General features: G+C 43.4%; 2 protein-coding genes across 2 annotated transcripts; both read left to right on the forward strand.

Annotated features, from left to right (window-relative positions):
• The first annotated feature begins 68 nt into the window (after positions 1–68).
• LOC110526432 (probable ribosome biogenesis protein RLP24) lies at positions 69–3,870 on the forward strand. Its single transcript, XM_021607418.2, has 6 exons — positions 69–261; positions 696–809; positions 914–986; positions 1,565–1,628; positions 1,915–2,000; positions 3,585–3,870. The coding sequence occupies exons 1-6, from the start codon at positions 181–183 to the stop codon at positions 3,650–3,652; spliced, it is 486 nt and encodes a 161-aa protein (XP_021463093.1). The 5' UTR covers positions 69–180; the 3' UTR covers positions 3,653–3,870.
• A 236-nt stretch (positions 3,871–4,106) lies between these two features.
• LOC110526434 (conserved oligomeric Golgi complex subunit 4) lies at positions 4,107–23,671 on the forward strand. The gene is made up of 19 exons (XM_021607420.2): positions 4,107–4,305; positions 4,747–4,829; positions 5,114–5,228; positions 16,957–17,131; positions 17,799–17,992; positions 18,082–18,187; positions 18,301–18,458; positions 18,550–18,608; positions 18,730–18,863; positions 18,954–19,072; positions 19,276–19,442; positions 19,596–19,761; positions 19,974–20,036; positions 20,156–20,269; positions 20,527–20,619; positions 20,692–20,775; positions 20,884–20,985; positions 21,355–21,483; positions 23,115–23,671. Exons 1-19 carry the CDS (start codon positions 4,171–4,173, stop codon positions 23,247–23,249), a joined length of 2,331 nt encoding a protein of 776 aa, XP_021463095.1. The 5' UTR covers positions 4,107–4,170; the 3' UTR covers positions 23,250–23,671.
• Positions 23,672–24,018: the final 347 nt, after the last annotated feature.

Consider the following 24,018-nt stretch of genomic DNA (forward strand, 5'->3'; position numbering starts at 1 on the left):
CCAAGCTATATTAAGGTTTAGAAACTTCTCTAGTTACACGCTAGGGGGCAGTTTATAACGATAAAAATACGAAAATATTTATTTACCGGAAATAGTATATCGTAACTTCCTTTTAAAATCATGCCACTCGCATTCCACCAGGGATAACACATGGGTATTAAATAATACAGAAATCTAACGATGCGAATTGAAAAATGTTACTTTTGTTCGGGACCTGTGTATCCCGGGCACGGTACGATGTTTGTGCGGAACGATTGCAAGGTATGTTTTTTTTTTTTGTGTCCTACTTTCTGGATTGATGGCTTCCATGCTAATATGTTAGCTGTTTTGCTAACTTCCTACTGTAGCTAGTTTTGTCAGTTGGGATGTTTTTTCTTTTTTTCTTCCAAATGTCTGTAGCGATGTAACATCAGACAGTATAAGCCCAGGTGCCCAACTATGCCATAGGTAACCTATTTGTTTTTCAACTTGGCTGTCTTTCAACGTTTGAGTGCAGTTTCATAGCCAGCCAGGCCTGTTATTGTTGCCAAGTGAAGTCTGTCTCACTCGGCAGTGAAGGAGATATTGGCTTTGCTAAAGCTGTAGTAGTGTTGTTTCCTGTACATTGAGGGGGTCTCTCCATGACCAGACATAGACCAGTTCTTGTTGCTGCTACCATGTGTATAAATTAAGTAATGACTAAAATGTCTTCTCAGACGTTCAGGTTTTGTAAATCAAAATGCCTCAAAAACTTCAAGAAGAAGCGTAATCCAAGAAAGACCAGATGGACCAAGGCTTTCAGGAAAGCATCGGGCAAGGAATTGACAGTGGTGAGTTCTCACATTCACCCATGCAAGTTGTAGAATGTGATATGATTGATTAACCATCATAAACGTTTGCCCTTGAGTCTCTTAATGAATTATTTCCAACACAGGATAACTGCTTGGAGTTCGAGAAGCGCAGAAATGTGGCCGTCAAGTACCAGAGGGAATTGTGGAGCAAGACAGGTACTTGTTATGGCTAAAGTCCAGGGGTGTATTTATTAGTGCAAACCGTAGTGAAACGTTTTGCAATGAAAATGTGTGTTTCTTATTGGACAAGTCAGCGCTGTATTCAGTACTTCTTGCCATGGAAACGGTTTACCGTTTTAAGAACCAAACAAAAATAATGAAACCGGGATGGACCTACCTGAATTTGTCCAATATAAATTCTAGTTTTAGTTGCAAATCGTATTCCGCTTGGAGTAAACAGTTTCTGATAGACTTAATTAACATTTTGCAACAGAATCGGGTGTAATGAATACACCCCTGATAGGTGCCTCTGCTTTGGCCCATTTGGTTCTTACTTATTACATCCCTGCCCTCACTTAAATCTTTCAATTGTTTTCATACTCTATTCAAGTCAATTCTCACATGACAGATTGAGATCATGCCCTCCGCACATTTACATGACAAACGTTACTGTATGTTCCATGATGGTGTATGTTACTACTACAGCATAACATCAAGACAACTGTAGCTAACTTCTACGTTTTTGTTAATAACCTTGTTGATCTGTTAAATCCAACTAATTTTGTTATTTTCAGTGGAGGCAATGAGGAAGGTGGAAGGAATAAAACGGAAACGACAGGCACAGTTCATCTTCAACAGGTGAGCCCTAGCATTCCTCCCACAGATAAGAGCCTGGTTCAATTTGAAATTGTTGGCCACACTAGGAAGGCATGGGACTTCCAACTTTATAATGGTAATATTAGTATTCCGTAGAGTGAGTTAAACTTTAAGTACACAGTCCCTGCTTCATAACATTACTATGAGTTAGAGGAAAATAACTAGGCTAACATAAGGCCAGTTTTGCCAAGTATTGGAGTCTGATATGCCTTTAAGCACTGTTTTCAAATTGATTTTGCCATATTTCCTCTATCCCTTTCTTGATCAGACTGAAGAAGGGCAAGCAGTTGGAAAAGGAGGAAGCCATCAGCGAAGTGAAGAAGAACATTCACCTCATCAAAGCCCCACATGCAGGTGAGTTCACCGATTTCCCTTGTTGCTGTTAGTATTTTACATTGTGTGTATGTATGTATACACTGCTCAAAAAAATAAAGGGAACACTTAAACAACACAATGTAACTCCAAGTCAATCACACTTCTGTGAAATCTAACTGTCCACTTAGGAAGCAACACTGATTGACAATAAATTTCACATGCTGTTGTGCAAATGGAATAGACAACAGGTGGAAATTATAGGCAATTAGCAAGACACCCCCAATAAAGGAGTGGTTCTGCAGGTGGGGACCACAGACCACTTCTCAGTTCCTATGCTTCCTGGCTGATGTTTTGGTCACTTTTGAATGCTGGCGGTGCTTTCACTCTAGTGGTAGCATGAGACGGAGTCTACAACCCACACAAGTGGCTCAGGTAGTGCAGCTCATCCAGGATGGAACATCAATGCGAGCTGTGGCAAGAAGGTTTGCTGTGTCTGTCAGCGTAGTGTCCAGAGCATGGAGGCGCTACCAGGAGACAGGCCAGTACATCAGGAGACGTGGAGGAGGCCGTAGGAGGGCAACAACCCAGCAGCAGGACCGCTACCTCCGCCTTTGTGCAAGGAGTAGCAGGAGGAGCACTGCCAGAGCACTGCAAAATGACCTCCAGACTCCATGAGGGTGGTATGAGGGCCCGACGTCCACAGGTGGGGGTTGTGCTTACAGCCCAACACCGTGCAGGACGTTTTTCATTTGCCAGAGAACACCAAGATTGGCAAATTCGCCACTGGTGCCCTGTGCTCTTCACAGATGAAAGCAGGTTCACACTGAGCACATGTGACAGTCTGGAGACGCCGTGGAGAACGTTCTGCTGCCTGCAACATCCTCCAGCATGACCGGTTTGGCGGAGGGTCAGTTATGGTGTGGGGTGGCATTTCTTTGGGGGGCCGCACAGCCCTCCATGTGCTCGCCAGAGGTAGCCTGACTGCCATTAGACAATGCTAGACCTCATGTGGCTGGAGTGTGTCAGCAGTTCCTGCAAGAGGAAGGCATTGCTGCTATGGACTGGCCCGCCCGTTCCCCAGACCTGAATCCAATTGAGCACATCTGGGACATCATGTCTCGCTCCATCCACCAACGCCACGTTGCACCACAGACTGTTCAGGACTTGGCGGATGCTTTAGTCAAGGTCTGGGAGGAGATCCCTCAGGAGACCATCCGCCACCTCATCAGGAGCATGCCCAGCCGTTGTAGGGAGGTCATACAGGCACGTGGAGGCCACACACACTACTGATCCTCATTTTGATTTGTTTTAAGGACATGACATCAAAGTTGGATCAGCCTGTAGTGTGGTTTTCCACTTTAAATCCAGACCTCCATGGGTTGCTAAATTTGATTTCCATTGATAATTTTTGTGTGATTTTGTTGTCAGCACATTCAACTATGTAAAGAAAAAAGTATTTAATAAGAATATTTCATTCATTCAGATCTTGGATGTGTTTTTTTTGTGTTCCCTATTTTTTTGAGCAGTGTATAATTTGAGAAATTAGGTGATGGCATTCATTCCACTTTGAGTTTGCATAATGAAATATAGAATTTTGCTAATCAATTTTCCCCCCATATGCAGGCAAAACCAAGGTTATGGAGGAGAAGATGGTGCAGAAGTTACAAGATGTGGAAATGGGTGACGATTAGCAAGTCCTTATTGGGGCTCTGCTGAAATAGAGACCTACAAAGCAACCACAGGCTCTATTCATAACATCCATAGACTTTCCTTTACCATACTCTGGACACCATTCTGTGAAGAAACAACCATATATGTGCAGTTCTGGGGTGCTAACACAATATTAAACACTTAGAACATTTTGTGGAGTGTTGTCAAATGATGAATTGAATAAAGTATTGTGTCCTGACATATTTGTTTTGTAATTCATCCACATGAACTTTGAAATGGCACATTGTCGAATATGTTTGAAGTTAATTACTGTTATTTGGAGTTTTGGTGAAGACATGCTGAATTCCAGTACTTCAAGTACAGACATGACACAGGGAATTGAATGGCAATATATTTCTTTAGAATTAATGCATACAAAAATCCCAATTGCCAAATCCTGCTAAAATAGCGACGCTTAACGGCTATAGGAAATGTGCCCGTGCACTTACTGCGCGAGCGAACGCGGAAGTGACACGTTTTCTGTTTATGTGAGAAAAAGATGGCCGAGAGCAGCCCCATAGCAGTGAAGCGATGCGATTCTGCATGTGTATATGCCGTGAGCATGGAGGCTATCTCAGCTCTGACGGAGCTGGATGATCTGGAGCGGGTCTACCAGCAACTCTGCACCGAGGAGGTGAGAATTCTTCCAGCGGGCAGCTGTAGGGATGCAAAGATGTACCCATAGACTGTGTTAGCATAGCTAGCTAAACCAGAAGCATTTTTCTTTTGGCATTATACTCTATCTGCCTTATAAGCTGGGTGGTTCAAGCCCTGAATGCTGATTGGCCGTATACAACGGGTATGATAAAAAATGCTTGTTTACTGTTCGAATTACGTTGGTAACCAGTTTATAATAGCAGCAAAGGACCTCGGGGTTCATATACCACGGCTAAGGGCACTCTGCGTTCTTAAGAACAGCCCTTAGCCGTGGTATGTTGGTTATATACCACACCTCCTCGGGTCTTATTGCTTAATTATCCATTGCCTTTATCTATTGAAGATGAATGACACATTAAAGCTATAATGCCGGGAGGGTGAGAGAGACTGACGGTCTTTGTGTGTTCATCTACCACAGAAAAAGGTGGAGACTGAGCTGGAGAAGTTGGTTGGGCAGCAGGGGAACATTGACACCAAGATGCTCGCTCTTCAAAGGATGGGGTAAGTGTGTGTACTTTAGAGAAGGAGAGAAGTTTCACTGTCTGTGAGTACATCCCAATAATCAAGAAGTTTCCATTCCTTATCACATTTCTTCATTTGCACTGGTGTGGAAGAGATGGACTCTGGGGAAAGCAATATCTGGTAGATATTCACCACTGTGATTTCAACCATTTCAGATCATTATAGATGAAGGAAAGGAGATTAGTTGTGAAAGCTACGATAGACTATTGAGATAAATACCATGTCTAATCCAATATCAATTCTCCTGTCACATTGTCCCCCAGGCCCAACCTGCAGCTGATAGGAGGAGATGCCAGTCAGCTGTCTGGCATGATTACCTTCACCTGCAGCCTGGCAGAGAATGTCAGCAGCAAAGTCCGCCAGCTAGACCTGGCGAAGGTACTATCTACAGACATGCTATTTACACCCATATAGACTCACGGAAAGCACTTTTCCATCCATAGTTTTTATACGAGTAAAGTCATACCGTATTTAAAAAAAATTGCGACAGCTGTGATGGAAACAGGAAGTTTCAGTACAATTTTTAAAAATGCAAACTGATAATTTGTTAATTTGACATGGTGGATTTTTGTGTCTATAAAAAAAAGAATGTGAGAAATGGCGGGGGAAATGCCTTTATGTGCAAAAATTGAACATTTTATTTGTATTTATTATGGATCCCCATTGGCTGCTGCTGTGGCCTGTGTGCCCTCAGGCCACTTCTCTACTACCACATCTACAACACAAAATCCATGTGTACGTGTGTGTATAGTGCGTATGTTATCATGTGTGTGTATGCATGTGTCTGTCTCTTCATAGTCCCCGCTGTTCCATAAGTTGTGTTTTATTTGTTTTTTAAATCAAATTTTACTGCTTGCATGAGTTACTTGATGTGGAATAGAGTTCCATGTAATCATGGCTCTATGTAGTACTGTGCACCTCCCATAGTCTGTTTTTGACTTCAGGACTGTGAAGAGACCTCTGGTGCCATGTCTTGTGGGTGTATGCAAGGATGTCCGAGCTGTGTGCCAGTAGTTCAAACAGACGCATTAGTTTTTGAAATATTTAGCACTAACTTATTCCTTGCCACCCATTCTGAAACTAACTGCAGCTCTTTAAGTGTTGCAGTCATTTCAGTTGCTGTAGTAGCTGACGTGTATAGTGTTGAGTCATCCGCATACATAGACACACTGGCTTTACTCAAAGCCACTGGCATGTCGTTAGTAAAGTTTGAAAAAATGAAGGCGCCTAGACAGCTGCCCTGATTCCTGATTCTACCTGGATTATGTTGGAGAGGCTTCCATTAAAGATCACCCTCTGTGTTCTGTTAGACCGGTAACTCCTTATCCACAGTATAGCGGGGTGTAAAGCCATAACGCATACGTTTTTCCAGCAGACTATAATGTCAAAAGCCGCACTGAAGTATAACAAAACAGCCCCCCCACAATATTTTTATTATCAATTTCTCTCAGCCAATCATCAGTCATTTGTGTAAGTGCTGTGCTTGTTGAATGTCCTTCCCTATAAGCGTGCTGAACGTCTGTTGTCAATTTGTTTACTGGAACATAGTATTGTATCTGGTCAAACACCATTTTTCCCAAAAGTTTACTGAGGGTTGGTAACAGGCTGATTGGTCAGCTATTTGAGCATCCTCATCGTCTATTCCCAGGGACCTGTAGGCCCCTCTGTCTTTAGCCAATATGTGCCATTTCATCTCTGGTCACTACTGCCTTCAAATTCTGCACATTTAGTGACAACTGAGTAAAACACTGTACTATGAAATTAGTAAGGGCCTGCATGGAGTATGTCAAATTGTTAATCCCCTTACCTACAACTCCTGCACCCGGAAAGATTACTTTACTAGGGCTGCCATCATTACTAGGGCTGAGACAGCAGATGTCCATAAGCTTCATTATTTTGAGCCACTGCTCTTTTAGCTCTGCCATTCGATCTGAAACTAATTTGCAAAGAACTGTTCAGCAACTCGGAAGCAAGTAATGTTGCTACTGTCAGTTCAGTTTTCCCCAAATAACACCCTTTCCATCCCCTGGGGAGGAAAATGTAGCCATCACCCCCACAGATCCAGAGATGATCCGGAGGTGTCTCCATGCCTTTGCCTATGTTTGACACATTTACCCTAGTTATCAATTGTTGCCCATCCAGTACATCAATACTACTGGTATCTGTTTTTAGGCCTGTGTAAGACAGGCAATTAGTGGTGTTTCCTACATCCGCATTCCCTGAGTTGCAGATACAAACAGGGGGAGTTTTTGTAGGTTTTAATCCTCTCAACACAACATCTCCTTTATCATTTAGGGGCTTTACACTGCCAGTCAGATACTCTCCCCATTGTACTTTTGGAGGTCCTATGCATTTACTCAGCTGGGAATTGTTACCTGGTTGTACGCTAGGAACCTTCTTCCACCTTGGCCATTTAGTCTCAATTGGCCCACCCTCCTTAAATTCTTTAGCTGCATCTGAACTATTACCTTTTGTCTTATTGCATAATCCACCTTCCCATGCTGCTTCCTTCCCCTTAGTAACCAACATCAGAGTAGTATGATAGCTGTTTCTTTGTCAAACCCTAGTATTGTTCCTTTGCATAAAATGGAGTAATCCACATCCAAAATCATTCTTTCCAATTGGTTCCCCAAAGTAAGGCTGTGGAGGTGGGTTTCTGGAAAATCATTACCCGTGTGCCAGATGTGTTCCCCTTCCCCTGTAATCCTATGTCTGTCACTGCTTCCACCCATTTATTATTCTCCACATCCCTGTCCACAAAGGGAACGAGTAGGATTTGGAAAGCAATAATTACCCTGTATGTGTGTTTCCATGGTTGCGATTTTCTTGTTTCACAACCATAGTGTGTGTGTGTGTATGATGGTGTCCTCGACATCTGATGACTCTTCAGGTTCTGTGAACCCTTTGTTGGTTCTTCTGGCTTTTGGTCTCGGCCCTCTGCTTCTGTCCTTTGGCTCGGACCTTCTTCCTCCTTCAGATGTTCTCAGGGCCCTGCTCTCCCTCCAGTCGCTCATCCATGGCTTCCACTCTGGGAGATATGATGCCAGTCGGACCTCTCCTCTACCCGCAGGGCTGTTGGTGTTACCATGGTTACCTGGAACAGACCCATCCATCGAGGTTGGTTCCATTTCCGCTTGTGGACCCTGAGTTTCACCCAGTCTTCAACGTTTATGGGTAGCTCATCAGGGTCTTCACCTGGGATTGGTTCTGCTGCTTTCCTAGTGTGAGAGTGGAGAAAACTTACAACAGAAGTTAGTTCCTTCATGTACTCAAGATGGTTACACTGTGTCTCGGTTATGTCTATCTGTCGGTCAGTCATAGGTCTCGCCCTGGGGGGTTCATTGGTCGTCTTGTTAACATTTCATAAGGTGTACACCCAATACCTTTGTTAAGGCTGCTGCGCATTTTCATGAGGACAAGATGTAATCCCTCTGCCCATGTTATTCCTGTGGAATGGCATAGTTTGGAAAAGGGAGCCTTTCAGGGTCCAGACCTCTCAGTAACTCCTGTTACTCTGTGGTTGATGGATGGACACAAACTTCTGGTCAACACCCATTTTGGCCATTTGGGCAACCACATCTCCTATGAGATGGGTCCCATTGTCTGCAAACAAACCTCAGGCACTCCGAACCCGAGTATAATTTCCCTAACTAGCAATTTTGCAACTGTTCACGCAACGCAGTTGGTGGTGGGATGGTTCCACCCACCTGGTAAACCTGTCAATTATCACCAGGCAATATCTCTTTCTTTCTTTCTGCTCGATCATGTCTATGAAATCCATAGCAAGGTGGACAAAAGGTCATTTTGGAGTGGGGAACTTCCATGGTTGCAGTGGAGTTCCCTTGTCTATGTTATATAACAAACATGTCGCGCAACGATAAATTAACTGTTTTACGTGCTGATTCAAATTTGGGAAAACCATTCTGCCGAAATCTTCACCTCCTACTAAATATCCCCCTTTGACGAATGGCTCACTCCATGAGCCAATCGGCAAATATTAAAGATCATGGTTGATGGTAAACCGGGCATCCCAGAAAAAAAGATGTAGCCATAAGCTAGACCTAGGACAGAAAGCACACCCTCCCTCCACACTTGGTGATTTGAGAATATCAGCCTGCTGCTGTTTCTCAAGATTCGTAGTTTCAGATGACACAAACGACTAAAAATAGAATGCATGTGTGTGACAACGGGAAACAGCCAATTTGGCCGCCTCATCAGCTATGCTGTGACCAATTCTAGGATATTCACACCAACCCGTGTGTGCCTCAACCTTAACAATAGCCAATGTGTTAGGTTTTCACATAGCTTCAATCAACTGTTCAACATAAGGTCTGTTATTAATAGGTGTGCCTGTGGTATTAGTAAACTCTCTTGCTCTCCAAATCCCACACCATGACAAACAAACCCCAATGGCATATGCTGAGTCTGAGTAGACAGTAAAGGCCTCCCCTTCCCCCAATTCACAAGCTGTGGTCAGAGCTAATAAATCTGCCTGTTGCGCTGATAAATGGTCTGGTAGGGGCCGAATCACCTTCCACATCTACTACAGTAAATCCTACATGTTTCTTCCCTGTGCTTTGATCTACAGTTGAAGTCGGAAGTTTACATACACCTTAGCCAAGTAGATTTAAACTCAGTTTTTATTTATTTTATTTGACCTTTTATTTATACAGATTTTTCTCATTGAGATGATATCTCTTTTCCAAGAGAGACCTGGTCCAATAGCAGCATGGGGAACGTTTCAGACAAAACAAATTACATACACCAACACAACATTAAACAAAACTATAAACACACATACAGTACAACAATTACATTAAAAACACAAACATCTTGACTAAAAACAGCTGGCCTAAAAACAATTACACTTTTCTATGATATACATCGATCAAGTGTTTAAACTCCACCAACGAAACTAGATCATCACATTTTAAAATGTTCAGGAGAGAATTCCAGGACCACGGTGCTAAGTAACTAAAACTATTTCTACCATGACCTGTTCTAATTTTTAGTACTGTTAGAAGCAAATCAGAATGGGACCCTAATTGATATTTATTTACTGACCTGACTAAAAAAGAACAGAGCATTTTACCCAATATGGCCTTATAAATCAGTGTATACCAGTGTTTAAGCCTACGCAAGGTCAATGACGACCAGCCAACAGCGCTGTAGAGATCACAATGATGTGTTAGACGTTTTTGATTTGTAATGAACTTGAGGGCTGCATGATATACTGAATCAAGTGCTCTCAGGGTAGTGGCTGAGGCCTGCATATATACACTGCTCAAATAAATAAAGGGAACACTTAAACAACACAATGTAACTCCAAGTCAATCACACTTCTGTGAACTCAAACTGTCCACTTAGGAAGCAACGCTGATTGACAATAAATTTCACATGCTGTTGTGCAAATTGGGGGGGGGGGGGGTCGGCAGGGTAGCCTAGTGGTTAGAGTGTTGGACTAGTAACCTGAAGGTTGCAAGTTCAAACCCCCGAGCTGACAAGGTCGTTTTGCCCCTGAACAGGCAGTTAACCCACTACGCCGTCATTGAAAATAAGAATTTGTTCTTAACTGACTTGCCTGGTAAAGGTAAAATAAAAAATAAAAAAATTGAATAGACAACAGGTGGAAATTATAGGCAATTAGTAAGACACCCCCAATAAAGGAGTGGTTCTGCAGGTGGGGACCACAGACCACTTCTCAGTTCCTATGCTTCCTGGCTGATGTTTTGGTCACTTTTGAATGCTGGCGGTGCTTTCACTCTAGCATGAGACGGAGTCTACAACCCACACAAGTGGCTCAGGTAGTGCAGCTCATCCAGGATGGGACATCAATGCGAGCTGTGGCAAGAAGGTTTGCTGTGTCTGTCAGCGTAGTGTCCAGAGCATGGAGGCACTACCAGGAGACAGGCCAGTACATCAGGAGACGTGGAGGAGGGCAACAACCCAGCAGCAGGACCGCTACCTTCGCCTTTGTGCAAGGAGGAGCAGGAGGAGCACTGCCAGAGCCCTGCAAAATGACCTCCAGCAGGCCACAAATGTGCATGTGTCTGCTCAAACGGTCAGAAACAGACTCCATGAGGGTGGTATGAGGGCCCGACGTCCACAGGTGGAGGTTGTGCTTACAGCCCAACACCGTGCAGGACGTTTGGCATTTGCCAGAGAACACCAAGATTGGCAAATTTGCCACTGGTGCCCTGTGCTCTTCACAGATGAAAGCAGGTTCACACTGAGCACATGACAGACGTGACAGAGTCTGGAGGCGCTGTGGAGAACGTTCTGCTGCCTGCAACATCATCCATCATGACCGGTTTGGCGGTGGTTCAGTCATGGTGTGGGGTGGCATTTCTTTGGGGGGCCGCACAGCCCTCCATGTGCTCGCCAGAGGTAGCCTGACTGCCATTAGGTACCGAGATGAGATCCTCAGACCCCTTGTGAGACCATATGCTGGTGCGGTTGGCCCTGGGTTCCTCCTAATGCAAGACAATGTTAGACCTCATGTGGCTGGAGTGTGTCAGTAGTTCCTGCAAGAGGAAGGCATTGATGCTATGGACTGGCCCGCCCGTTCCCCAGACCCGAATCCAATTGAGCACATCTGGGACATCATGTCTCGCTCCATCCACCAATGCCACGTTGCACCACACTGTCCAGGAGTTGGCGGATGCTTTAGTCCGGGTCTGGGAGGAGATCCCTCAGGATACCATCCGCCACCTCATCAGGAGCATGCCCAGGCGTTGTAGGGAGGTCATACAGGCACGTGGAGGCCACACACACTACTGAGCCTCATTTTGACTTGTTTTAAGGACATTACATCAAAGTTGGATCAGCCTGTAGTGTGGTTTTCCACTTTAATTTTGAGTGTGACTCCAAATCCAGACCTCCATGGGTTGATAAATGTGATTTCCATTGATCATTTTTGTATGATTTTGTTGCCAGCACATTTAACTATGTAAAGAAAAAAGTATTTAATAAGAATATTTCATTCATTCAGATCTTGGATGTGTTCCCTTAATTTTTTGGAGCAGTGTATATAACATCACTCAAATCTAAAACCAACAGTAATGTACGTTGTACCAGCTCCTTCCTGGCCTCAAAAGAGAAACAAGCCTTATGCCGGTAATAAAATCCTATTTCAGCTTGAGCTTCCTTATCAAGTTCTCTACATGAAGCTCAGCCTATCATCAACCCACACACCCAAATCGTTGTACACTTTAACTTGCTCTATAGTATGTCCAGCCAATGTAGCAATGACATGATTTGTGACATGCCTGGCATTTGAAAATACCATGCATTTTGTTTTACCAGAATTTAGAATCAGCTTTACATCATACAGATTCTGTTGTATAATGTTAAATGCTCTTTGGGCATTTTCAAAAGCTAAAGATAAACTACTACCACTTGAATAAAGAACTCATGACATTTAATCCTAGTAAAAATTCCCTGTCTTAGGTCAGTTAGGATCACCATTTTATTTTAAGAATGTGAAATGTCAGAATAATAGTAGAGAGAGTAAATTATTTCAGCTTTTATTTCTTTCATCACATTCCCAGTGGGTCAGAAGTTTACATACACTCAATTAGTATTTGGTAGCATTGCCTTTAAATTGTTTAACTTGGGTCAAATGTTTTGGGTAGCTTTCCACAAGCTTCCCACAATAAGTTGGGTGAATTTTGGCCGATTCCTCCTGACAGATCTGGTGTAACTGAGTCAGGTTTGTAGGCCTCCTTGCTCGCACAAGCTTTTTCAGTTCTGCCCACAAATTTTCTATAGGATTGAGGTCAGAGCTTTGTGATGACCACTCCAATACCTTGACTTTCTTGTCCTTAAGCCATTTTGCCACAACTTTGTAAGTATGCTTGGGATCATTTTCCATTTGGAAGACCCATTTACAACCATGCTTTAACTTCCTGACTAATGTCTTGAGATGTTGCTTCAATATATCCACATAGTTTTCCTGCCTCATGATGCCATCTATTTTGTGAAGTACACCAGTCCCTCCTGCAGCAAAGCACCCCCACAACATGATGCTGTCACCCCCGTGCTTCACTGTTGGGATGGTGTTCTTCGGCTTGTAAGCCTCCCCCTTTTCCTCCAAACATAACGATGGTCATTATGGCCAAACATTTCTGTTTTTGTTTCATCAGACCAGAGGACATTACTCCAAAAAGTATGATCTTTGTCCCCATGTGCAGTTGCAAACCGTAGTCTGGCTTTTTCTATGGCGGTTTTGGAGCAGTGGCTTCTTCCTTGCTGAGTGGCCTTTCAGGATATGGTGCGGCTTGGCCTGTTGGCGCTGAAATGAACATTCTCGAGGCCATCAAACTACTACGCTCTGAGATAGTTGAAATGAAAATGAAGGTGGTTGCTACGATTGAGGCCCGAATACAGGAGGTTTCTGATACTTTAAAAGCAGATCTAACCATCCTGCGGAACGAGACGGTGCCAGCAATCACATCACATCACTCAGAACAACAACAGCTTCGCACACTACAACGATTGCAGCACTGGAGACCTCCGCTACCAATGTCTCCAACTTATCTACATCCCTGGAGGCTGACGTAAAACGCCTGGCTGCGGATTTGAAAAAGGTGAAGGAGAGCTGTGTGAGTTTAGAGGGATTCTCTCACCGCAATAACCTGAGACTTGTATCGGTCCCAGAGTCCGCGGAAATGCCTCGCACCACGGATTTCGTTTCTGGGCTGCTGAAGGATGTTCTTGCCTTAGATGAAAAGCCCCTGATTGATCGTGCCCACCGGTCGCTGCGCCCAAAGCCCCAGGATGGTGTGAGGCCCCGTGACATAATTCTTAGAGTGCACTTTTTCCATGAGAAGATGGAGATTCTCCGACGAGCCCGCAATACCACTCTGAGCTTTCAAGAACAGAGCTTCTCCATCTACCAGGACTACTCCCTCACTGTTTCCAGGCAGCGCGCAGCTTTCGGACAGGCCAAACGACTACTATGGGACCATCCAAGTGTGAAGTATGGACTGTGATTCCCGGCCCTCATCTCATGATGGTAAAGACTACACATTTGAGTCTCCGGATGAGGCTATGGCTCACATTCAACATCACATCAAGAAGTCTTGAACTTGCTCATAGTTCAGCAACTGTTGCTTATGAACTGTGGATTGTAAGTAGCCCACCTGTGGTACAATTATGTTTAGTTATAACATGCTATAACATGGGGGGGAGAGGTTGAATTGTTCAGTTCTAATGTTGCCATTCTGTCTTTTTTGTTTTTTGTTCTGTACTTTTTCCAAACATCTTGCACCGTACATTATTACTCTCAGCCAAGTTATTCTGTTTTTTTGGGGCGCTCATTGCTTTTCCACTCTATGCTCTAATGACAGGATTGTATAACGGGAATGCCCAGGGGGGCCGAAATAATGCGATCAAGTACATTTCGTGGAACATCAAAGGGGTTAACAATCATGTGAAGCGTAAGAGGGTGTTAAAACACTTAAAGGGTTTGAATGCAAATGTTGCATTTCTACAAGAGACTCACTTGAGGACTGGTGAGCATTTTAGGATGCGTAGGGACTGGGTTGGTCAAGTGTTCCACTCTAACTTTCATAGTAAATCAAGAGGTGCTGCCATTTTGGTTGATAAATCTACTCCCTTTGTAGCTTCTGAGGTTATTGCTGATCCTAAGGGACGATATGTCATAGTAACCGGTAAACTGTTTTCTACCCCTCTTGTTTTGGCTAGTGTTTAAGCTCCCAATTGGGATGACACAAGTTTAATTTCTTCCTTTTTATCTGCTATACTCAATTTAGATTATCATTTTGTTTGCTGCACTGAAAGTAAAGGGGCTGAATAATTTTGCACGCCCAATTTTTCAGTTTTTGATTTGTTAAAAAAGTTTGAAATATCCAATAAATGTCGTTCCACTTCATGATTGTGTCCCACTTGTTGTTGATTCTTCACAAAATAATACAGTTTTATATCTTTATGTTTGAAGCCTGAAATGTGGCAAAAGGTCGCAAAGTTCAAGGGGGCCGAATACTTTCGCAAGGCACTGTACCTACGTGGTCAAATTATTTAATATACAGCCAAAGAAAACAGAGTTCGCTCTCAGCGACTTCGGGACCTGAGTGAATCCATAGCCACATTGGATGAGAAGTATGCCACGGATCCTTCCTCTGATCTGCATAAAGAGAGCCAACTACTCAAATCTGAATTTGATGAGCTTTCTACCAGGCAAGCTGAACAGTTACTCTTGTGAGGGTAGCCTCAGACAGCCTCGTCAAGCCACCTCTCCAAAATAAAATAACTAGTAATGGGTAATTGTTGCTGAATTACTTCTAACAAATAAAATACAAATCATCAATCATTCATTTCACGTATGCACGTATGTTTCTGAGTAAGTTCTGCAAAATAGAAAAGGGTCCGAGTTGTTTTATTATTCCTACAGTCATATATCTTAGTGATGTCACTGCCTACGTCATTACCTTCTACTCATGATACCAAAATCATGCCTACACAGCTATATAAACAAGAGTTTTAGTGTTATCTAAAATAGCAGTAAATGCCCACTCCCCATGTTGATTTATAGTGGAATGTCTGACTAGTCTCTTATCTCTTACACTCCCCTGCAGAGTTCTGTCTGTCACACATTTCTCAGACCGTTTCTTTATAAGAGGCAGAGATTTAGAAAAGGCTGGAACAATATTAAACCTTTATAATGAAAATATATATATTAGTTAATCTATAGTCTAGGACACCATAAATATTAATACAACATAAGCATAATCAATTATTATAATACATCAAACATTTGATACAGCCCCTATCATGACCCCAAGGTGAACCCCTGACAATTTCATTAACCTTGTTTCTTAAGCTACATATGTTAACGTTAACATTTTTAGCACTTTTCTGGGATGCTTGATTGTTTTCATTGCTTTACTGGTGAGCTTAGCAGAAGTATACATGCTCATGTTATTTATGTTAGTGCAGGGTGAGCTGCACACAGTGGATTTCCTACTAGGGCACACCGGCTCAGTAGGTAACAGTAGAAATCTGGTTCATAGGCACATGATTACTGCATACAATAGTTTTGGGATCAGCAGAAGCAGTAAGAGGGAAATAAATTCAGTTACCTACATTGTGTCTTCCAACATCCCTGGGATAATGTTAATTTGCTGAAGAATTTTGACAACTCATTGACACAATGGTAGGGATTAACTGAGCTGGGCTTTGGTTCATTGATAAGTCATTATCTTTGTAATGCTTTGGGTCATTGTAATGCTGTGAAAGGATCCAGGAACCCAAACTATTTGGCTGGGACCCATCCTCCTTATAAAAAGAGCTTTGTTTCCAGAAGGTATAAATATTGTCAATAAATGTTACTCCTACAGAGCTGCATTAGTCTCGTAGCCAGTTATTGAGGGCTAAAAGTCTGCTGGACCGTTCAATGCCACGATTTAGGGAGGGCAGAAGGCCAGATATTATGGGGTGTTTGTTGGTAGTGGTGACCATCAACGCGGTAAACTTGGAGTCATGCAATGATATGGTGTGTGGAAATAAGTTATGATGAATTTCACAGGGTGATGAAAGTGCATGGAGATGAGCTTGATACTCCTTTCCAAGAAATATTGAGGTTCTTATTCTGGTCACATGATGATCGATGCTTAACTAGAAAACTAGAAAATATTCTAGCTCTTATCCAAAATAATCTCATGTAGACTAGCCTAGATGTATCTGCAAACTGTTGGCTAGAGCGCACATGCCAAGACCAGAGCAGGCACATTTGCTATTTAATGCAACAGTTTTTATGACAAAACTAGTTGGAAATGCGATGGAAACACATTGAACTTTCACTTTTTTTTTTATTCAGTACACGACAACTTAAGCAAAAATTTACATTTTGTGTGCAATACATCATCACGCACAGATTTTTATCCGCAATAAGTCAGTTTCCCACTGGTGTGTAAATGCATATATCTTAATGCAGATTTTTGAACATTCGCATCGAAACCAAGCTAATCACACACTTACTGTATGTGTGTAGACATAGTTAAGAGAGGGATTAGGATATAAAATTATGTTCCGATCAGCTCCAATGAGTGATGTAATGACGCTCTGTTTGTATGTGTGTTAACAGACCCGGCTTTATAAGGTTATCCAGCGGGCTGATGACATCCTGGACCTGAAGTTCTGTACAGACGGCGTTCAGACGGCGCTACACAATGAGGACTATGAACAGGCTGCTGCCCACATCCACCGCTACCTTTCTCTCGACCAATCAGTCATTGAGCTAAGTCGCCAAGGAGAAGAGAGTAAGGGAAATTATTAAAAGTTCTTAAAACCCTAGTTGTGGTGGAGCGTAGGGGCCTATGCTCCACCACAACTCACAACTAGGGTTGTACAATTCCGGGAACTTTTAATCATTTCCATAGTTTTCCAGGAAACCTGGTTGGAATGAGCTGAAAATCCAGAATCCTCCAAACAGGATTTCTGGAAATCCAGGAAATTTATTGAAAGTTCCTATAATTTTGCAACCCTACTCACATCACACTTCACACATCATTTTGTATCGAGGGCTGCATTGGGATTTCTAAATTCAACCGAGGGCCGCAGCTTTTTTTGGGATCGATTTTTGTTTTGTCAAAATAAATGATTATTAGTTATTTAAAAATAGGAAAGTCCATTATCATTTCTACATACTTTCTATCTGGTTTTAGACGTTAATATTTTGTAGGGATGCACTGATGTGGGATTATTTATTTGATGGCCTTTTTAACCATTCTAGCACAGATCCAAGTTTCTATGTTCATAAGGGTAATAAGAAAATATGTCAAAAGACTTTAATATGGAGAGGTGTAAAACATTTTTGAATTTGGATCAAAGTTACTGAAAAGCATTGGACAGTTCAGGAAATCAGGGAAGGTCATCCAGTCCCTTCTAACGTGTTCTGCGCGGTCTTTGATACTATTTTCTACTCAGGCAGTGCTGTGGACGCTAGCCTGGCCATGCTTCAAGAGGCAGAGCAGCGATTGAAAGTCCTGGTTGCGGACAGACTGGATGAGGCTGTTACCAGGGGTGATCTGGCGCAGGTGGAAAGATTCTTTAAAATCTTCCCTCTGCTTGGCCTCCACGAGCAAGGCCTGGCTCGCTTTGGCCAGTACCTCTGCAGCCAGGTGAGTGGGGTTGTCCATGCAATAGTGTGTGTGTGAGCGTTAATGCTTGTGCATTTGTTTCTTCACGGTTGTCTTTTTCTCTCTCTCAGCTGGCCTCTAAAGCAGATGAGAACCTGCTCTTGGCTGTGGGAGGAGAGCTGGGAGAGAGGAGAGCTGCCCTGGTCTTTGCTGACACCCTGACTCTGCTGCTGGAGGGTGAGGGACTGACCATAATGATTATGTATTTTTAGACATGTCTGTAAACGTGTTGGTTTGTGTGTATGTATAGGAAAATAGAATTGGTGGAAAATATTTAGTGTGTGTTTCAGGCATAGCTCGTGTTGTGGAGACCCACCAGCCCATCGTAGAGACGTACTACGGTCCAGGCTACCTGTATACTCTCATCACTCACCTGCAGCAGGAGTGTGACCGACAAGCCCAGAAAGTAGTTGACAAGTTCATCCAACAGAGAGACTACCACAACAAGGTCTGTGTGTTGATTGCATTCAATTCATTAGATCTTTAAATTACAGACTATGCTAAGAAAGTGTTATTCAATTGAGTGTCTCTGCTTGCAGTTTCAGATCGTCCAGAGCAGCATGATGAAGAGTGTGCCCACTGAGAGGATTGAACCCAGGTCAGTGTGACAGTTCAGCCTACTTTATTTCAACAGCATTACTCAATGTCATCTTTTGGTGTGGAGGGCAATGCATGTGTACTATGCGTATTTCTGATGCGTTTCACCTGTGTGTGTGTAGGGAGCTGGATCCTGTATTACTGGAAGTCACTCTGATGAATGCCAGGTCGGAGCTTTACTTAAGATTCCTGCGCCGTCGCATGATGGCTGACTTCGAGGTTGGGGATGCTACGGCAACACCTGGCATCGTCCAAGGTAAGACACCCAACACACACACTTATAAAACCCTGTACACACGTTGTTGACTGTGTTAGTAAGTTTGGCTGTCTTTGTTTCTTGCCACAGAGCACAAGCATAATGTGGAGAAACTGCTGAAACACTGCATGCTGGGCCAGCTCATGCAGGAGCTGATTGGCTACTACATTCCAATGGAGGAGTACTACATGAGGGAGACCGTCAGCAAGGTTAACCACCACTTCTAACTATATAGCAGGGGGTTTCATTTTATCCCTGAATCAGCCCCTCATTAGAAGGAAAATAATGAAAACCAGCAATGCTGTCATCGTCCTCAAACCCAGATTTGAATACCCTTGATACACAGTATACATATGTAACCACATAATAGTAATAATGCTTATATTAATTCCCTTTGCCCCTCTCTTCTAAGGCTGTAGCTATGGATACATATGAGAAGGGTCAGCTGACATCCAGCATGGTGGATGACTGTTTCTACATTGTGAAGAAGTGCATCAGCAGAGCTCTGTCCAGCTCCAGCATTGACTGTCTGTGTGCCATGATCAACCACTCAACCTCAGTGCTAGAGTCTGACTTCAGGTAGACAGCAGTTAGACACACACTCAATCAATAATTTGAACACTCATTTGAATCTCATTCCAGCTCACACCCTCCTTTTTCTCTCTGTCTTCCACCAACCCATGCTTCTCTTTCCCTCCATCTTTCTCCCCCCTTTCTCTCTGTCTCTCTCAGGGAGGTGTTGTATAATAAGCTGAGGCAGGGCTTCCCTGCGACCACGCTGCAGGACATCCAGCGTGGGGTGAGCAGTGCAGTGAGTCTGATGCAGAGCAGCCTGCAGCAGGGCAAGTTCAACAACCTGGGCATTGACAGCGCAGAGGTCGCCAAGGCTGCCTTCCTGGTGAGGGACTTGTGTACACACACAAACACTTACCTCCAAACTGAACATTGAATGCACGGAAAATGCCAAGGCATCATTCCTGGTAAGAAACACACACAGTCTAAAACACAACTGGTCACAGAGAGCACACTAAGGCAGCATTCTTGATGATTAACATGGAACAGACAACAGACACATACATTCACTCACACCCGTCTTTCTTTCTATCCCAGGTGACTCTGAATAACGTGGAGGTGTGTAGTGAGAACATCACCACTCTGAAGAGGAACCTGGAGGTGAGTTAGCTTACTGCTTATATCATCTCTTTAGTCTTCTAAAGAGTAGCATTTCAATAAGACACACTATGTGTAGTATACCACAGATAATTACGTTTTCCCCTCTCTCTCTTTCTCAGAGCGATTGCTCCAAGTTGTTCACTCAGGGGGCGGGATCAGGAGAGCAAGCTAAGATTGACAGCTGTCTGTCAGACCTCGTCAACACGTCCAGCAAGTTCAAGGATCTCTTGCAGGTTGGAGGACGCAGAAATGTACTCAGATCAGAGTGACACATGATCTGTCTCTGTGCAGTTGTGTTAAGGGGGTCTTTGACTTCATTGTGTAAGAAATACTAGTAACAGTAGTAGTACTAGCAGCAACATTTATTTGTAAGTCACAGTGATAAACTGAATTGTGTACCAATTTACATGCATAGACAATATACAACTACATAACGTCACCAGTGTGTCTAATCTGTATGGAGTAGAACTAACTCAGTTGTGACCCTCAGGAGGGCCTGACGGAGCTGAACACCACAGCCATCAAGCCTCAGGTCAAACCGTGGATCAGCAGCTTCCTGTCCATCTCACACAGCATAGAGGAGGTATGAACACACACACACACTGGGCCATACCCTTTCCCCCCAGTGTGTGACTGTAATGTTTTTTTTGTGCAGGAGGAGTTTAATGAGTACGAGGCCAATGACCCCTGGGTCCAGCAGCTCATCGTCAACCTCGAGCAGCTCATGGCAGAGTTCAAGGTAACCATACTTTTGCTTAGCCTCAGGAATACATCTCCCACATTATCATTTTACAAACTCTTTCTCTTCTCTCCCTTTCTATAATCTCTCTCTCTCTTGTTCTCTCAGGCGGGGCTCTCTTCAGTTATCTACGACACACTGACCAGCCTCATGACCAGTTTGGTCTCCATGGAGATGGAGAAGACCGTCCTGAAGTGCACCTTCAGCAGGGTGAGCTATCCCAGGCCTGGCCACAGGGTGGCATCACACCTACCGCATGCACATCTGTGACGTAATGATAAGAGGCCCTCTTTTAATGTTTTATTTATGATTCCAGAAGGATGGTAGATGAAGCTTCTTTCCCCTTGGCATCTGCCTCTTTAGACGGTGTGTGTGTGTGTGTGCTGTAATTTAGTGCAAGGATACTAAAGCACTTTATTGCAGGCCACATATCCCCTCTTTCTTTTTCTGGGATGTTCTCTGTTTGATCCTTTGATCCTTTTTGATGTGGTCTTTGTTTAAATATTTAATTGCTGGTCTGGATACCTTTTTTCTGTTTCATGCTCTTGATTTTAACCCCTTATTGTACCTGTCCCTTAGCTGGGAGGGCTTCAGTTTGATAAGGAGCTGCGTTCTCTGGTGGCCTACCTCACTACTGTCACCACCTGGACTATTAGGGACAAGTTTGCTCGGCTCACTCAGATGGCCACCATCCTCAACCTGGAGCGGGTAATCTGCAGTATACACACACACACACATTTCTCAACCCACAGACAATCACATAGATGGGGTCACATACAGTGCATTCGGAAAGTATTCAAACCCCTTTACTTTCTACACATTTTGTTACGTTATAGCCTTATTCTAAAATTGATTAAATAATTTCCCTTATTAATCTACACACGATACCCCATAATGACGAAGCGAAATGTTTGCAAATTTATTAAGAATAAAAAACAGCTTATTTTCAGACCCTTTGCTATGAGACTCGAAATTGAGCTCAGGTGCATCCTGTTTCCATTGATCATCCTTGATGTTTCTACAACTTGATTGGAGTCAATTCAATTGATTGGACATGATTTGGAAAGACACACACCTGTCTATATAAGGTCCCACAGTTGACAGTGCATGTCAGAGCAAAAACCAAGCCATGAGGTTGAAGGAATTGTCCGTAGAGCTCCGAGACATGATTGTGTCAAGGGACAGATCTGGGGAAGTGTACCAAAACATTTCTGCAGCATTGAAGGTCCCCAAAAACACAGTGGCCTCCATCATTCTTAATTGGAAGAAGTTTGGAACCACCAAGTCTCTTCCTAGAGCTGGCCTTCCGGCCGAACTGTGCAATCGGTGGATAAGGGCCTTGGTCATGGAGGTGACCAAGAACCCGATGGTCACTCTGACAGAGCTCCAGAGTTCCTCTGTGGAGATGTGAGAGCCTTCCAGAAGGAAAACCATCTCTGCAGGACTTCACCAATCAGGACTTTATGGTAGAGTGGCGAGACTGAAGCCATTCCTCAGTAAAAGGCATGTGACAGCCCGCTTGGAGTTTGCCAAAGGGCACCTAAAGGACTCTCAGGCCATGAAAAACAAGATTCTCTGGTCTGATGAAACCAAGATTGAAATCTTTGGCCTGAATGCCAAGCGTCACATCTGGAGGAAACCTTGCACCATCCCTACGGTGAAGCATGGTGGTGGCGGCATCATGCTGTGGGAATGTTTTTCAGCGGCAGGGACTGGGAAACTAGTCAGGATCGAGGGAAATATGAATGAAGCAAAGTACAGAGAGATCCTTGATGATAACCTGCTCCAGAGCTCTCAGGATGTCCTTGAGTGGCCCAGCCAGAGTCCGGACTTAAACTCAATCGAACATCTCTGGAGAGACTTGAAAATTGCAGTGCAGCGATGCTCCCCATCCAACCTGATAGAGCTTGAGAGGATCTGCAGACAAGAATGGGAGAAACTCCCCTAATACAGGTGTGCCAAGCTTGTAGCGTCATACCTAATAAGACTCGAGGCTGTAAGCCTGCCAAAGGTGCTTCAAAAAGTACTAAGGTCGGAATACTTATGTAAATGTAATATTTCTGTTTTTAATTTTTTATACATTTGAAAAAAATCTATACCTGTTTTTGCTTTGTCATTATGGGGTATTGTGTGTAGTTTGATTAGGGGAAGAAAAAAAACATTTAATCAATTTTAGAATAAGGCTGTATTGTAACAAAAGGTGGAAAAGGTTGAGGGGTCTGAATACTTTTCGAATGCACTGTATCTATTTACCACTGACCCTCTCACTTTGTAGACTTTCATGTCTCTGTATACACAGGCCTGTTCTCAGAACTGTGTGTATGTTATTGTGTTTCTAGGTAACAGAGATCCTGGATTACTGGGGCCCGAACTCTGGTCCTCTAACTTGGCGTCTCACTCCAGCGGAGGTCCGGCAGGTTCTGGCACTCCGCATCGATTTCCGCAGTGAGGACATCAAGAGGCTCCGCCTCTAACCCTGCTACCCAGAGAATGTGCTGGTGCACATATTTACATGGGACTAGACTCATGCTGATTGGTCTTTGAGGAAAAAGAGGAGTGTGCAGGTGGATCCCCTGAGAGGAAGTCCCTGCTGCTCCTAACCTCTGCTGGCCTCATAGGAGGCGGAGGAAGAGGTTGCCCCTAACTACAAATACAGTGATAGATATTTGTTTTACCCCCAAATGGTTACAGTTAGGTTTGAGGTAGGGTGATCTGATCCTAGATCTGTAGTTAATGCTACTTCTACCTCATACAGCCAATCAGAGCCAGGAGTAACAGCAGTAATGGAACTATGGGATTGTGGAACAGTGGGATTATGGATTTGAGCCTTTGGGCTTGGATTAATGAATATTATGCAACATATTAAATGTAAAATATTAAAGTGTTCTCTCGAAGATGTCTTTTTTTGTCATTAATTTATATTGAAAGCCCTTTAACGGAATCCATCATATTGAAACTGGGCACGCAGGGACAGACAAGAGCTATACTCTCTGGTGGAAAGTGGTGTGCCTATGTTTTCTGACACTGAAATGACCCAGTAATTAACATAGAATCCATCAAACTAACAGAACCAGGTCAGACGGCTGATCTAGACTCATCATTCAATATATAAATAACACATTTTAACTGATGACAAAGTCTAATCTAGAAGATAGACCATGATCTTAGAAAATGGAATTCTGTTGATAGCTGCTACTTTCCAATATTTCCTGACATGATGTTCCATACATATGGAGATGGCAA

The sequence above is a fragment of the Oncorhynchus mykiss genome, chromosome 6 (assembly GCF_013265735.2).
Source record: "Oncorhynchus mykiss isolate Arlee chromosome 6, USDA_OmykA_1.1, whole genome shotgun sequence".
Taxonomy (NCBI): domain Eukaryota; kingdom Metazoa; phylum Chordata; class Actinopteri; order Salmoniformes; family Salmonidae; genus Oncorhynchus; species Oncorhynchus mykiss.